The following is a 16,883-nucleotide window of genomic DNA, read 5'->3' on the forward strand; positions in this document are numbered from 1 at the left end:
AATCAACGATTGTATTATTTATTTTTTCTAAATTCAGATCAATCTCATTTTGCATAAAATCTACAAAAAAAATAAAAAAATACATGATACGAAATATTTCATGTCATATGAAACAACTTATTGAGGGCATTATTTCTTGAAAAGTAAGTCTTAAGTGCATTGCTCCTCCTTTGGATTGTGCAATTCAACTTGGGAAATGATTGTGTCCATTGTCCACAACCCTTTGCTTTTGCATGTGATCCCATTTGTTTTGAACAAGATACAAGATTGCATGAATGAGATTTGAGCTGCAAAAATTATAGTCCACAGTTTTGAGCTCTTTGATGTCCTTTTATGGTAGGCATGTAAACCTGTGTAAATGTTCGAATTCCCCACCGAAAGAACGTTGTTTCAAAATATCCCATGCAAGAAATACCGTCCGCTTTTATCTTTAGTTCTTCTGAGAAAATAAAATCCATCATCTGAATCGATTGATTCATCGCACCTGTGTTAATTTATTTTAACGTTTATTATCTTAATGGGTAATGTTTCAATTCTTAGTGGATTACCATGTATATTTAACCCAAAAAAAAAGTTAAAAAAGAGAGTAAATTTAAAAGAATTACCTTTTAGGCCTTTTGAAGCCAAACAAAACTAGTACATAAATGGCACCATAGAGTGCTAGCCTATTCTTTGGAGAATGTTGAATGCATTATCAAAATTTCTGATGAATAAAGCTGCTCCAATTGTGGCAAGCAGCACTGAATCACCTTCAGATTGTTTAAAATAAAATCAAACATTAATGTTGCCAAACCAACATAAACATTGAAATAATATGACTTGCGAATATCTGTCTGAGATAATAACAACTGAATGTTCCCTTTTCAGATTAAAAAATAATATTTAATATCTCTCTATATATTTGTTAAAAATGCAATTTCTTCGGCATTCAAATTTCAAATTTTAGCATAGTGATTGTATTTGTATATATTGCAAAGTGAAGTCATCATTTCTTTTTGTGAAAATTCTTTACGTCTATAGGGACGAAGATGAATTGTTGTAATAATAGTCTTTACCTCCTTGCATGTTATTAAAAAAAGAACATTTGAAGTTCAATTTTCAGGCCACTATCAAAGGGAGTCATGATTATGCATCAAGAAAAGAGAAACAAATGTCTAATTATACCCACCTAATGTACTATAAAGTAACAAATTATTTTATCACACTTTACTGAATAATTGTGATCAAAATTTCAGTTTAATTCTCCAATACAGATGGCAACACTCACCTGAAAAATTGCATGAACATAGAACAAGATTTTGTGCTTTCTGAGATTGAAGCCCTTTGTGCTAGACATTCTAGGTGAAAACAAGATAGGAAAACAAGAACAAAATATCAGTTTCTTTTGGGATTTTTCAGATGAATTTTTTAGAGTTGTCGAGTGCAGTGCTTATTTCGTTTGATGTTGGTTGGGGTGATGAATTTTGAATACCTTTTTATTCAGTATGTGTAAAGAGTGTAATGATCTCTTCCCTTTGCCTTTTTTCCCTATGAAATATTTTCCTGCTTTTTGGCTTTGATGATTACTTTGTTTCTTTTTCTTTGTTGTAAACTTTCTTACTTCAAACAAAATTAATCAATTCAATACAGTTTTCAACAAAATCTCACATCACTTGTCTCTCTGTTTCGTACTAAAGGAAATTTAACATTTCTCGGCCGGTAATATAGAAATCCTCACATTTCTTTGAATAACTTGTAAAAGCACCTGCAAAGGGGCTAAACTCTATTGGACTTTTGCAGATTTTTGGCATTCAAAATTCTCGTTTCTTAACCTATAAAAACCGAAGTAGGCAACATTCTGATCAATCCAGACAATCTGTAAATACCAAATCAGAGAGTCTCAGATTACCGATGAAAGCAAAAATGTTGCAGCCAATTCAAGAGAATTGTCCAACTAGCCAAAACTTCTTGAACAAACTCAACCATACAAAAATTTATGCCCCTCAGATAAAAAGATGTATGAAACTAGAAATTACGCCGATTTCGGATGCTTCCTTCCTGCAGATTACATAAATAAGTTTGGCCTGGTTGCCTTGTACGTGGTCTTCAGCTTCCTGGTGGGTGGCCTGACCTTCCTAAACACCAACGGGAATTTAATCTTGGAGTCATGGAACTGTTTGGTGCTCTCCCTCTTGCAAAGCTTTGCTGGGATGGTGGCTGTCTTTATAATTTGAATACAATGATGGCGGACTCTGTGTCGGGATGCCATCTCAGTGTACATCTGCTCAACAGCTCCATTCAATGTTGTGTCGCGGTACTCTTTGTACATATTGTGATAACCAGTCCTGCTTTGGTATCGCAACCAAATTCCATAGTTCTTGATTGTGGTTGGGTTCTTCTCAAAAATCTACTGGGAACAAATAACAAATTAGTGACCATCTCTGCATATGAATGTCAATGTCAGAAAAAGTAATATGGAACACCTGAACATGAATCATCCTAGGTCAGAGAGAATCAAAGGGATATTTACCATTGAGTTGAGATAGAACACGAATGCAATAATCAAAATGAACCACATATAAATTATAAACAGTGAAATGCAAACCCTTTCAACAATTAAGTAGTGAACGACAAACATGTTTCAGCTCGATAAATTAACAAGAAAAAGAAATATCGGATTTCATATATATGAAACCCTGGAAGCTCATCTTGTGAATAAAAAATGCTCACAATACTCAATTACTTACAGCATGATAATTTCGTATGACAACAAATGGGAAAATTGCAATGATATTTATGTCATTCCATTTATGCATGGTACGTTATGATAGCGATATAGCATAAACTACCACACCAGATGACAACATAAACTACCATTCTGAACTCCTCCAACGCAAAAAACAAGAAGCATAACAAAAACTAAAACAAGCAGCATAACAAGAGCTATGGAGAGAAAAAAACAGAATGGAAGTTAAAGTTAACCAAGATAATGAATTTGCAGATACATATTCACATGAAATAAAATGAGCTCTTTGCTTGGATTCTTTGAAGCATACGCAAAGTTGAAACTTTAGAACCAAGAAGTGATTTTACAAATCTCCCAGGGACCAATGTCTTTAAAGCACGTTAAAGTAATTAACCATATAAAAATTTTAAATTAAATTTCTACAAACTATGTCATGTAACAAATATTTACAAGAAAAGGAATTCAGCGAGGCACTATCCATAATACATGTAAACCACAAGGGATAGATAGAGATGAAAAAGTAACCCGAGACACAACAAAGAACACCACTAAGACACATAGCGCAAGCAGCTGCACAGGGAACTCGATCAGAATATTCCAAAAAGACCAGAAAATTAGTCGAGCAGAGACCATACCTCGTTAATGGCGAGAACCTGACCGTTGCTCTTCTTTACCTTTTTAAGCTTTCTCAAAAAGTACCTACAAACATAAAAACTCGATCCATAATCCCCATTCTGTCGGATCAAAGGTACATATTTAGACAATCATATCAATCCAAAGTGATAAAGAACAAATTCTGGACAGAAATCCACATTAATAAAAATATGGTATGGAATAATCGCCAAAACATACCAAAACTTGGACTTGGCGCGGACTTCGTTGGTGGCCCACAGCTTCATTCGATAGATCTTTGGGTGCTGCTCCGTCTCCGTCGGCAGAGCTCTCCCCACCACCTGGTATTGATGGAACTGCGCAGAGTACAACACAAAGACCCTATCAATCGAACTAATAGACAAAAAATAATTTCGAAATACAACAAGAAGGAAGAGAGCATCGGATGCATACCTTGTAAATCGCCATTTCCGATCAGATTTTCTCTCTCCTGCCCTTTCCCTCCCTCTCTGAACGATTTCGTTGATTCGGCTCCGGAAACCCTAATTTATTGGGCTTTAAAAGGTAGTGGTTTCGTTTAATGGGCTCACAATAAATCGATTGGACTGGCCCAAGCATACTCTAACGAGTCTTATCTAAGTACCCATTTTGAGTGTGACTGTAACTCGAATTTTGGTCTATTCAATCAATTAATTAATCAAGATATATTTGTGATATCATAACTTGTAGGACTGCCTCCAACTCCTGCAATATTCAACTATAACGTCCAAATCCACTCCGATGAGTCCGAAGAAGATGTCAACGGAACCCGTTACGCCACTCCAACATTCCGGCCACTGTCGGCAGCTCACCAGTCCCCGGACTTATACTCCATCATACACCACAATTAGAAGTCGACGGTGGCCAAACTTATACTACATACACAACAATTAGTGATACCACCAGTACTTCCATATGTCATTCCTCTCCATTTCAAAAGAATCCTATTTTCTTGGGAGATTCCCACAAGAAATCAACATCGACAAGGAGTCGCCACCAAAACTGATCCATTTCTCGTGGCACTCATGGAATGTTCCAAGGATGAGGATCATCTTGATCATGTCGGGAAGACTTATTCTAACTGATCCTTGACTCACCACCATGTAACAGAAGGTGACGACGTTTTTCCAGGGTCGATCCTAATAATATATGGGCCTGAGTCTAACTTTTAAAATGAGGCCTTTTAATCATAATGTGTGTTTATATTTTTTTTAGTTCCATAGCAATTTTTCAAATTAAATCAATACGTCAAAGACAATATGAAAAACTAAACGAATAAAAATATCAAACATGTCCAAAATGATCACTAAAAAACAATCCGCCTAACAGTTTTAGAGCTAAAAAATACTAATCAAGTTTGTATAATCAAGTTGTTCAGTAATTTTTTTCTCAATCGATAACATAGCCAATTCATTCAATCTTTTTTGTGACATGGTTGATCGGAGAAAAGTTTTGATGAGCTTTAACTTTGAGAAACTTCGCTCTGCACTTGCTACTGTGACCGGGACAGTCAACAAGATTTTATAAGCAATATGAACATTTGAGATTCTAAATGCAATCATTATTCATATGGGTATCACATAAAAAGATGCTGATGATCAAGCGCAAACAATCTTTAGCCACATTAATAGCTTGAATGAATCTCTCACTTTTTACACAACTAAATAACTGGGAAAAGCTGTCTTACTCACCAACCGAATTCAACATCAAATATACATATAAGTTACAGCCAATCATCACACATTCTTGATACGCCCCACATACACATTTTCAACCTTTCACTTTTGAATTTTGATCTTAGCTGGACCTGATATGGTGAACGAATGGACTGATTCCATGGGGCCTTTAGGGTTTTCAATTTTTTCATCTCGTTATACTTTCATCTCGTTTTCAATTTTTCATCTCGTGATACTTGTCCTTAATCCGCTATGCTTTTCACCATTACTCCACCCTCGATAAGAAAACTAGACTGGTTTGGTAAATCATACCAACAACTTATTATCAGCTAGATTAATTCATCCACTCCTGAATTTGATTTCGAAGATGACCGATAATTTCTTAAAATTTTACGAGTGATTTTTTTAATAATAAAATTCATGTTTCGGCCGCACTAATTCTTCACAAACTTGATTTTTCCTTTCACTTTCATAGATGTATATGTGGGGGCTATATAGTGTTATATATAATAATTTTTTAAAAAAAATTTTGGGCCCCAAAAAAGAGATGTGCTTGAGTCATTGGATTCATTTGACTCCAAATAAGCACGGCCATGCGTTTTTTCTGCAACTATTTGAGAATCTAGATTTGTCCACTCTAACTATTAATAGTTATGTTTTACATGTGTTACCTCTTTATATAATATTTTTTATAATTAATTTAATTTATATTTAAATAAGATTAATATCACAATTTAAAAAAGAGAAACTAAATTACAATTTGGTGAATATAATTTTGTCGATTTTGTTCATTAATAAATATAATTTTTTAAGGAAAAAAATATAAAATAACGAAGATATAATAAGATGTGACGAAAAAACTTCGATTACGGTGCTCAAATTTTATAAAACAGTAAAGATAATAAAGATATTACATAATCAGAAATTCAGTTCTTTTCCTTTTCAATTTCAGCATTTCAAATTATTAATCACATGCTCGATCTCTGTAGTTCATATGCTGTGACGACACTAGATTGAACACACGCACTCGTTCTTGCGAGTGTGTGTGGATTTTGGACTGGAAGAGAAGCGTCACGCAAGTCCTCCCGTCCGATCGGAACCGTATTCCCGATGGCCGACGAGCCTTTGCCCACCCGCTGGTCTTTTCCGGTACTTTGAGTATTTTGTCATCTGTTCTGTCTCATATTCGCATGCATTTTGGGTTTTGCTGTGTATGCAATTGTTTGTGTTGTACTGGCAATTGCAATTGCAATATATCAAGGTAAAATCGGAGAAGCGCATCTTTTTGCAGTCCTTTGTTGACTAATTTACTACACTCTGTATCGAGTATGATTTGATAGGTTAATTCCCAATTGCATGTCCACTTTTTCGTTTTTTTTGGTTGTTGTGGTTGTTGGATGTTTTTGTTGAAGCTTAACCTGTTAGATTTTGATGAAGAGAATCGGTGTTTATGTAGCGATTTTTTTTTCTGGGTGTGCGATTTAGGAATTTAAGTTATTTTATGATGTGAAGTTTGGGAGGAAGAGCGAAGCTCACACAATAAATACGGCTGCTAATGGTCAAACTGTACCAAGCGGGAATAGTTTGAATGGGACATCACATGGAAATGGACATGTGAAGAACACGGCTGACTTGGCTATCTACGAACAGTTCCAGAACCAGGTACTATGCTCTGGATTTAGGGAGATGTGGACTTGTGAGTTTTCATTTTTTCAAAAGCTTGATTGTTTTGACATGTTTCAAATTACTGTGGTAAAGGATCGGGTGAATTCACTGCAGTCATATGGAGCCCCATCCATTGGAGTCTATGAAAAGCCGTACAATCTTCCTTCCCTTTCCTGTAGAATCTGTAAAATTGTATATTTGAATTTTAATTAATTGCTGAGATTGAAAAAGTTACTGTGTAGTAGCATAGGATCAGCTTGAGTTAAGTTTTTTACCCGCAATTGGTGATGAAGTTTGATGTAAAAAATGTTTCTACTTTATATGAACATATAGCCATTGTAGTATTGTACAATAATATCCTTCCACATCTCATCCTATCTGCAGCTCATGAATTCTGTTTAGATCATTGAAATCAATTCATTGGAAAGTCCTCTACTGTTCTGGGCATCTAGTAACCATCTGTGTCCTTGTTACAGGCAAAGATCTTTGCTTCCTCCATTTGAGTCGGCAGAAGTGCGTGCTTTGGCAGAGAGCTTATGCAGGCAAATAAAGACACTATTGGCTACATGAATTATGAAGCTCTCATTTTTTCCAATGGATGCTATCGGTTTAACTTCCTCAACTTGTGTCACTTCTGATAAATCTTCGGTATTTACTTATCTTTTGCTTTGCAGGGACATCATTCGTGGAAGTCCAGATGTTAAATGGGAAAGCATAAAAGGGTTAGAGAATGCCAAGCGCCTACTCAAAGAAGCCGTTGTTATGCCAATAAAATATCCTAAGTAAGTTCTATAAATGTAAATTTGATTTTCTAGACTCCTTCAAATTTCCGTTTCAACCTTTTTACAGGTACTTCACTGGTCTCCTTACGCCGTGGAAAGGCATTCTACTTTTTGGCCCCTCGGGAACTGGGAAGGTTCTTTTGTCTACGTTACCTCTGCTGTTATATTTTTGTGCTTTCCGCTTTCCGATGAAATTGAAATATACAGTATTTTTAACTGCTGCCATTTTTGAACTGGAAACATTTGTGTTAACACTTGAAAGTTATTTTCTGTTAAAATACTTTAATGCATTTGGATGTAGAAGTTGATAAGATGCCTACAAGAGTTATTCGTTCACGCATAGTTGTAAAAGGCACATGCCTGGCACTTTCTGGAGCCACCAGGTGACTCTGCTGTGGGTGAGTAACTGAGTATGCACCGATATGCAGCGGGATACTCAGTCAAACCTAGGCATGCGGCTAGGCTCTCCTGGGAGCACGCCTGAGCAAATTGTTTTTTGTTTTTTTATTTAATTGAGAGAATTCTTGCTCTTATTCCTCGAGTATTCGAAAATTACGTGTATAGAGATAGGTTGTTGTCTTGTAGGCCATAAACTAGGATCTAAATTAATCAACTTGACAAATTAATGGAGAAAATTCCTACAGTGACTAGGGTAAGGAAGAAAAATAAAAGTAATCTGCTAGTAATGGCATATTCCCTTGTACTAAAAATTAATTTCAAGAATCTAGATGAGAAAATAAAAGTAAAGAAGAGATTTGCCAACAATGACAGATTCCCTTAAATACTGCATACTAAAAATTGTATATATTTTTACCATGTTTTTCTAAATAATTAATAATAGCATTTTTGTTATATAATAATAATAGATAATTTTTTTTCCCAGTAATATAATTTTGCACAACTTAAATACCTAATTATTTTAATTTAATAATAGCACTTTTGCCATATAATAGTAGTAGATATATATATTTTTCTGAAAAATTAATTGATATGTCTTGCTTCGATAAGACGCACACCTCGTCTTGTGCCTCAGGCTCCGGGACTCTTTGCACCTTAGTTCGCCTTGCACCCGTTACAACTATGCGTACATGGATATAAACGTTAATCACACAACTTATGTATGATTTATGGCATAGATTAAGTAAAAGATTAATGAAATTTGATGATATTTTATTGATTTGTCATATCTGTTTTAAAATCTTTAAACCAACAGACTATGCTGGCCAAAGCTGTTGCAACTGAGTGCAAGACCACATTTTTCAACATTTCTGCATCGTCGATTGTCAGTAAATGGCGGGGTATGATGTTGTGGTGTCCCAATTTTTATGATACCATCTGTATTCGAATCCACTAACCTTGTTGCTCTTTGTGCTTTGTAGTGACTGCTAAAATAAATTATGTTACTTCTATGTTCTTGCTTGTTTTACCTTTTCTTTCCTTTTCCATTACAAGTTGTAGATCAGTCAGGAATGCCTCGTACCGTGTGGTTAATACGAATGATATATATTTGATCTCCGCCCCTTCCCCGGAATTATGAGGATTGTATCTGTTAGACTGTTGAGATAGTTCATTCTGGTCCTTGAATTCATTGTACTCCACATCTTGAAAATGAGTAACAACACACAGTTATGTTATTTTATTAAATAAGATGGTCCTACTAGAATTGGCATCCATTCTTTTGAGGATTGTATTGCATCACTGTTGCAGGTGATTCGGAAAAACTGGTTAGAGTACTGTTTGACCTAGCTAGGCATCATGCACCCTCAACTATATTTCTTGATGAAATTGATGCCATTATCGGCCAACGAGGTGAAGGACGCAGTGAACATGAAGCAAGCAGGCGTTTGAAAACGGAATTACTTATACAGGTTACAAATTGGTGCTAATAGATGTTAGAATTTCACGATGAAGTTCTAAAAAATGCCACTTTGTGGTTAGTTAACATTTGTCGAACCATAAGAATGTTAAAGAAAATATGTTTCTACCTCCCACTTATTTTTTCTTTGATATTCGAGTTAATTTTAACCTTTGTCATCTCCTAGGGCGTGGGATTATACTGTGAGTTGAAAAACGAGGAGTCAAAAATAGGGACTTGATATCATTGATCTCTAAAGTTTATCTATGCCAATACAAGTGGAAAAGAGGTCTTAAAGTTACACTGATCACTGTTGATTTCTAAAATATTAGTTGAAATTCAAACGACACCGAAAATTATCTCAAGTGGAAAAGAGGTCTTAAAGTTACACTGATCACTGTTGATTTCTAAAATATTAGTTGAAATTCAAACGACACCGAAAATTATCTCTTCAATTGCATTAAAGAAGTATCCATGGAACATTTATGTTTTTCTAGTCACATCTACACATTTGGTTTACCTTAGCCTCTGGCTAAGGAAGATTCTCGAAGGAAATATTTCATGACCTTTGAGGATTACTATTCACAAGCCTCTGCTGAATATGTTGTGCTATTTGTTCAAAATGGTGTCATTTTCTAGCATATGCATCGACTTTTTTTCATGTTGGCTGCAAACGATATCCTGGTGTTGGTCTGTCTAAGATGCTCCATCCTGCATTAAGCTGTTCTTTAGCGAAGACTAAGAAGGTCACTTAAACTGCAGATGGATGGATTGATGCAAACTGAAGAACTTGTTTTTGTTTTGGCGGCTACTAACCTCCCCTGGGAACTAGACGGAGCAATGCTTAGGCGTCTTGAGAAGCGGGTATGTTGTCAAATGGGCCTATGACACATCATTTGACCCGTTTTTTTAGGTGAAAGAAAATATATGTGAATTGAGATTGATTTCTAAGCTGCCTTGCTTCTTTTTTTTTTCTTTTTTTTTTTTTTTTTCTTTTTTTTTTTTTTTGCCTCTTTTACCATTTTAGAGAAAATAAGATGCATGCCGGCACAGACAAATCCTAGACTCTCATCAGCCACTACTTAATTTCAAGTTTGCATCTATCTTGTACTGAATCTAAAATTACAGCATTCCGAAATTGCATGAAGACGTGTGTGAATGCTTTATAGGATTTAATGTGCAATGACTATTTATTGTGTTGTGGGAAGAAAAAAGAGGCAAATGACAGGGATCGATAACTTATTTTCTTATGTGATTCAGATATTGGTACCTCTTCCAGAACGAGAAGCGAGAAGAGCTATGTTTGAGGGATTATTGCCTTTAAAGTCTGAGGGGGAGGAACTGCCTTACGATTTAATGGTGGATAGATCTGAAGGTTTTTCAGGTTCAGATATTCGTATATTGTGCAAAGAGGTTGCAATGCAACCAGTGCGGCGTGTAATGGCATATCTTGAGGAGAAACAAGAGTTGGTGCCTGAGGACGGTATGCCTTGCTATCTTCTATTAGGAGACTCAGTAGAATTCAAGTTAAAAAGCAATGCAGAAAAGAGAAGTGCGAAAAATCTACCTGACACATTAAAATTTATATTTCTTAATCTTCAGTCTATATTAGAGAGGTTAACCTTTTGATAGTATTTTAGTTTGAGCTGGATCATCGTGCTTGATAAAAGTTTCATCCAGAAAATAGAACTGCGAAAAATCGTCTTATTTTGCTTGTTGGATTTCAATGTTGGAAAAGTCAAGATTTGTGATCCCACTTTTTTAGGAGAAAAGTATTTTCAAGTCGGGCAATATGTTGGATATTTTATACATTTTGACAAAGAAGATAAAACATCAGGGTTTGTGTTTGAGAACCTTCTAACTCTGGACCAATTGTAGTTTTTCAATGATACGATGAGTTTCGTGTCAAAATTTATGGACTTTATTTTGTGATTCGTGTCCTACATGCTGATAATAATTTTTTCTCTCTCCTTTAGCTTATGTAAATTTAGTTTTATGTTATGAACTTTATATGTTTGAAACATCAAAAAACACAAATGACATAAGTTTCTCGTCTTGTGGTGTTTCATTTGTATGCAGAGTTGCCAAATGTTGGACCAATTACACATGAAGATATTGAGGTGGCTTTAAAGAACTCTAGACCTTCGGCTCATCTCCATGCGCATCGTTATGAAAAATTCAACGAGGACTATGGCAGCCACATACTCCAATGAAGGCACCTCGTGTTTCACCTTCAACCATATACTTCTTTTGCTATATTGTTTGATTTTATTTTATGTGTTGGTTTTCTATGTTTGATGGATAACTCTATTCTGTAAGATTGTATTGATCCCATGTGTTTTATCCGGCAAGACTTGAAAGCACGAGGTAAACTCTCGTGGGAAAAAAATATCAAAGCAAAACAAACTTGACTATTTTATGCATAAAAATCTGATTTGTTTTGTGTACACAGAGGGTTGAATTTACTCTAATCAAAGAGACATTAAATCTCGTGAAAATCTCTCAATGTAATGCTCAAGTAATGCAGTATTTTTGTGTGTTGAAAGCCTGAAGACTCTATTTCATAAACTCATTCTTCTTCTGAACCTGGTAGATTGCAAGTTGCTGTTCTTTAACGATAATTTCTGATATTTGAAGGTTAACCAACACTGCCCGCTAATTTTGAAGAAATTACATGGGCAACTCTCAACTCTGCCACTAGTGCCATATTTTTGAAACAGCCTAATTAAGTGATGATAAAACACAATGGAGAACAATAATTAATATGAATGTCCCTTCGCACGTGATACATGTACACATAGTAAAAAAATTTGATGTTAAATATTTTTTGTGAATTCGAGAGATTGTAATAAAATTTAAAATGTTTTTTTAATAAAAAAAATTTATTTTTTCTGTTATGAAATATATGATTATTTAATTTAAAAATTCAAATTATAGATAATTATTTTTATTATGATATTGTGGACAGATAAAATGTTAATTTAATAAAATAAGTTAGATGACATTTTAAATAAACCAAAAAATGGAATGTTTTGAATTTTTATAAGAATAAGGGTATTTTTGGTTTATAAAAAAATGACCATAACATCAAAAATGAGTTCTTTTAAATTTCTCAGACTCAATAACAAGATAATAATATAAATATAAAAAATATATACACACACATGAGGCCCTAGTCACGTGGCCGACTCACGCACGTGCTTATTTTGACTTTATATTTTGCAAACGTTTCTTCTATTTTAGTTTGTGGGACAAACAGAGTCCCGTGTGTGTTTCGTGTTTGAACAAATAAGTATCTGTCTGAATATATAAATACTTTATTTTACAAGATTTTCTTTTTCATTTCAAATCAAAACCTTTTTCAAGTTGAGTGAGTTGAATACAATCAAGAAATGAAGATAAACTGCGATGATCAGCTAGAGCTTCGGCTCGCTACTCCTTCTCATGTATATTATCATCATTGTTCCTCACGTGATACGATGGGCGGAGCTGGGGAGGAGGAGGCAACTGTATTCTGCAATGGAAGAGTTGCTACCTGTGATGTTACGGAGCTTCAGGCTCGGGCCATCATCATGCTTGCAAGACGAGAACTTGATCGAGAGAGGAAACTTGGCTCAACCGCGATTACTGGTCTTTCCATGAAGAGATCGTTGCAGAGGTTTATTCAAAAGAGAAAAACAAGATCTCAATCAGCATCCCCTTATTCTCGTTAGCAATATTACAATCACAAACAATAAATAAATACCACATTAATATATATATACAGACATACAGTGATTAGGGTTACTTATTCGTTAAAATTAGTTCCATTTCTTGAAATTGTTTTTTTTTTTTATGTATATATTAATTTGACTTTTTGTTGAATCTGATATTAATTCGTGAAATTATAGATTTTTCACAGTATATAAATTGAATAAAAAAATTAAATAAACTATTAGTTGGAGTGCGTGAAAATTGTTGGCATCGTGGTATAATTTATCTTTTGGGCCAAGTATGCAAACCTTTAGTAGCTATTGGGCCCAATTACGATTTACAGTCACAGGCCAGCATACAAAGACCTAGGGCAGACGAGGTCTACCGCGAAAAAGACCTCTTTCTTGCTGATGATATATTATTTGAAGTGGGTTGAGGCAATATGCATTCTTTTCAGTTTTAATACACAGGTGGAGTGCTTTTTTTTTTTATCTTGTTCTACTTATATTAGTATAGTCCATTCAAAGTCCTTCATTTATTTGATAGTGAAAAAATTTGAACATTATTAGCTTAAGCACTACAGGATATTGAATATTTGTCAAAAGAGATTAGTGAATCATCCAAGCAATTATCACTGTCCGGATTCAAGTAATTTCAAAGAGCAAGTATATATTATTATATTAAACTTATGAGCAAAATGTGGGTATGTGACATCAAAGACGTACGACTAAAGTCGGACTTAATTCTCTTTATAAATTTTTGTTGTTTTTGCAAGCATAGATAGATATAGCTCTTCAATTCCTTTGATTCGTTCCACTGCGCTAAAAGTATCAAGATATATATATATATATATATATATATATAACCTAACCGGAGCTGGCGAAGTGGGGAAAATGTGATGAAATGTTGGGTGTTCAAAACTTGAAGACTTGGAGTATTATTACATGATTAATTAGCCGAAATTTAATGGAGGCTATATTTTCAAAAATGTTTGGTATGATTTGCCGGAGTTTGACCTTTTTTCTTCTTGCAGACCAAACGTATAGCAAAGATACACTTTGAGACGTTGGTGGTTTGAAATCTACCAGATTTAATATTTGCGGGTGCGTTTTCTTTTCAATTAGGGTTCACATTAATTTCACGAATATTCTGACACGTGAAGAAAGCTAACCCCATTAACCACATTTGCTTATTTTAATTCAAATGGATTATATTTTTAATCCCATGCAGGAGCATTATTGGTCCTGAGGATATCAGTAATATCATATTACATTAAAAAAAAAAAAATTTATTCCCACCTGTATCACGCATGGTTTTACTAATGTAAACCCACTGTTTAGTAGTGTGTTGGTGAAGGTTTTTTTTTTAATTTATTTATATAAATCTCTATAATTTTTAATTTTCGTCTCTTTCTCTCTCCCTAGCTAATTTTTCTGGCTCATGAGTATCTCATTCTCTATACAGATTATTTAATGCTTGACCTGTTTATAAATATATTTATATTATTTCCTTTCCTTTGGAATTATAATTATAATAATAAAATATTATTTCATGTATACAACTATTATGTTCGTGATTAGTAATTATAATAATGTTTAAAACTTGTAATAATGTTCTTGTCAATGTATAATATAGAAAATGATTTTACAATTTTAAATCGAAAAATGGAGACTTGCATGTCTATGTACTTTTAACATAGAACATAAACGTATCAATCAATTAAAAATAAAACAAAATTGAGAATAATAATAATAATAATAATAATAATAATAATAATATACCTCTAGTGTAAATTAGTCACGTGGCCGACCCACGCACGTGCTGCAGAAATGCGGGCGGACCGGAAATCGCGAAAGCAAAATCGTGTTACACGTGCTTATTTAACTTGACACTCCTCACACGTTTCTTCTTTGCTTGTGGGACGGACGGACTCAAGTCTGTGTGTATCTCGTGTGTGAACGAAACGCTGCCGTTTCGGACCACCTTCTCCCCCACGCAAAATCTGCATATATAATACTCTATTTTACAGACCCTTTTTTTCTCATTTTCAAATCAAACCTTTTGTCTCTCTCTATATATTATATATATACACACACATATATTCCATTGAAAACATATAGAAGAAGATCAAGAAATGAATAGCAACTGCAATCTGGAGCTTCGGCTTGGTACTCCTTCTGTATCTTACCATTCCTCGCATGAGTATGAATATGATCATGACTGCAATGCTGCTCCTGAGAAGAAGCAACTAAGTATTTTCTACAATGGAAGAATTGCTACTTGTGATGTCACTGAGATTGAGGCTCGAGCCATCATAACGCTGGCAAGACGAGAGCTTGATCAAGAGACGACACCGGGCCCGACCGCTACTACTGGTCTTTACATGAAGCGATCTTTGCAGAGGTTTCTTCAGAAGAGGAAGACCAGAGCCCAATCAACATCTCCTTATACTACTGTTCGTTATCAATACTGCATGCAATAGCATGTTCTTTGAATTCGGATCGTGTCCCGTTTGTTTCGTTTCGATTTAATTTATACTCATTGAATATTACCCTCTTTTTTTCTTTTTTCTTTTTTTCCTTTTTTTGGGCCTCTGGATCTTACGTACGTACGCGTGAGATCAATTAATTTGGCTCTTTAATTCACATGAAATCTTCAATTCGAGTGTGGGAAAATTGGTTGCAGCCATGGCCTCCTGTATCGTTGTTCCTGCGTTCAGACGAAGTCGGACCTTTTGTGGTTATTGGGCCCAGTTGTGATCCACCTCATACAAGACCTAGGCTGATAAAAAAAAGATATTGTTTGAAATTAATTAATTATACTTTACCCACAAAATTAGTATGTATACATAAAATCCAATTAAATGAATGCATATCGAACCTATAGTATACTACCATCGAAGAAAATCATTTTTTTATATCGGTCATAAGTAAGTCTTTTGTGAAACGATTTTGTATATCTTTGTTCGTGACATGAATCAACTTTGTTTTATAATAAAAAATAATATTTTTTTGCATAAAAAATATTATTTTCATGGGTAGCTTAATATGTCTCACAAATTGACTCGTAGATGCATTTAAAATGAGTTTTTGTACTCAGGTGAGTATAATGATTTGTTAAGAAACAACAATATAATGGTTGTCTTTCTTGAGATAGTAAACAAGAACTTGTCTTTATCAACATGATCAAAATAATCGAAGTGTCCACAAATCTTTTCTTTTTAATCAAGAGAAATTTTCGATATAATTTAATCGTAAGACAATCTGGTTAGCCGCAAAGTCCTAAGTAAAACATTTACAATTTGTAACTCAATAAATTAATAAAAATTATGACACAATAATAGAGCATAAAATTAAGTACTTTATACATGTTTATGAATCACCATAAAAATTTGGATTGTGATCCAAGCAAGATTTGCTACATTAAATTGACTTCAGTGATATTTTTTATTTTTTATTTTTGCAAAAATTTGTGTGAGACGGTCTCACGGGTCGTATTTTAAGAGACATATCTTTTATTTGGGTTATCTATGAAAAATTATTACTTTTTATGTTAAGAATATTATTTTTTATTGTGAATATCGATAAGGTTGACTTGTCTCACAGATAAAAATTCGTGAGATCGTCTCACAAGAGATCTACTGTTTTTTTATATACAAAATCACTACTGCAAGTGAAACTATTCTTAGATATCCAATAGAGCAAGACTAGAATTTTAGAAACAAAATTTTCAAATTGCAAAATAGAGGACAAAATCGAATTCAGAATACAAAATAAGACTAAATTGAGAATTGCCTCAACAAATTCGTGGAAAACTTTTTAAAATATATATTTATA

General features: G+C 34.2%; 3 protein-coding genes across 4 annotated transcripts; 2 read left to right on the top strand and 1 right to left on the bottom strand.

The window, feature by feature from the left end:
• Positions 1–1,858: 1,858 nt before the first annotated feature.
• Positions 1,859–3,946, bottom strand: LOC140958348 (large ribosomal subunit protein eL20y-like). The gene is made up of 4 exons (XM_073415762.1): positions 3,791–3,946; positions 3,578–3,693; positions 3,361–3,424; positions 1,859–2,386 (listed from the first exon to the last, which is right to left on the bottom strand). The coding sequence occupies exons 1-4, from the start codon at positions 3,803–3,805 to the stop codon at positions 2,045–2,047; spliced, it is 537 nt and encodes a 178-aa protein (XP_073271863.1). The 5' UTR covers positions 3,806–3,946; the 3' UTR covers positions 1,859–2,044.
• Positions 3,947–5,937: 1,991 nt separating this feature from the next.
• LOC140959974 (uncharacterized) lies at positions 5,938–11,803 on the top strand. Of its 2 annotated transcripts, none has more exons than XM_073418056.1 (11): positions 5,938–6,201; positions 6,538–6,714; positions 6,811–6,869; positions 7,194–7,259; positions 7,392–7,499; positions 7,567–7,633; positions 8,713–8,797; positions 9,207–9,367; positions 10,117–10,218; positions 10,615–10,837; positions 11,434–11,803. In XM_073418056.1, the coding sequence occupies exons 1-11, from the start codon at positions 6,163–6,165 to the stop codon at positions 11,565–11,567; spliced, it is 1,221 nt and encodes a 406-aa protein (XP_073274157.1). In that variant the 5' UTR covers positions 5,938–6,162; the 3' UTR covers positions 11,568–11,803. The 2 variants fall into 2 exon arrangements, with proteins under 2 accessions (XP_073274157.1, XP_073274158.1); XM_073418057.1 differs by having other exon boundaries at positions 6,565–6,714.
• Positions 11,804–15,181: 3,378 nt separating this feature from the next.
• LOC140959416 (protein TIFY 5A-like) lies at positions 15,182–15,529 on the top strand. Its single transcript, XM_073417255.1, has one exon. It carries the CDS (start codon positions 15,182–15,184, stop codon positions 15,527–15,529), a length of 348 nt encoding a protein of 115 aa, XP_073273356.1.
• The last annotated feature ends 1,354 nt before the right edge of the window (positions 15,530–16,883 follow it).

This window comes from Primulina huaijiensis, chromosome 15 (genome assembly GCF_012295235.1).
Source record: "Primulina huaijiensis isolate GDHJ02 chromosome 15, ASM1229523v2, whole genome shotgun sequence".
NCBI lineage: Eukaryota > Viridiplantae > Streptophyta > Magnoliopsida > Lamiales > Gesneriaceae > Primulina > Primulina huaijiensis.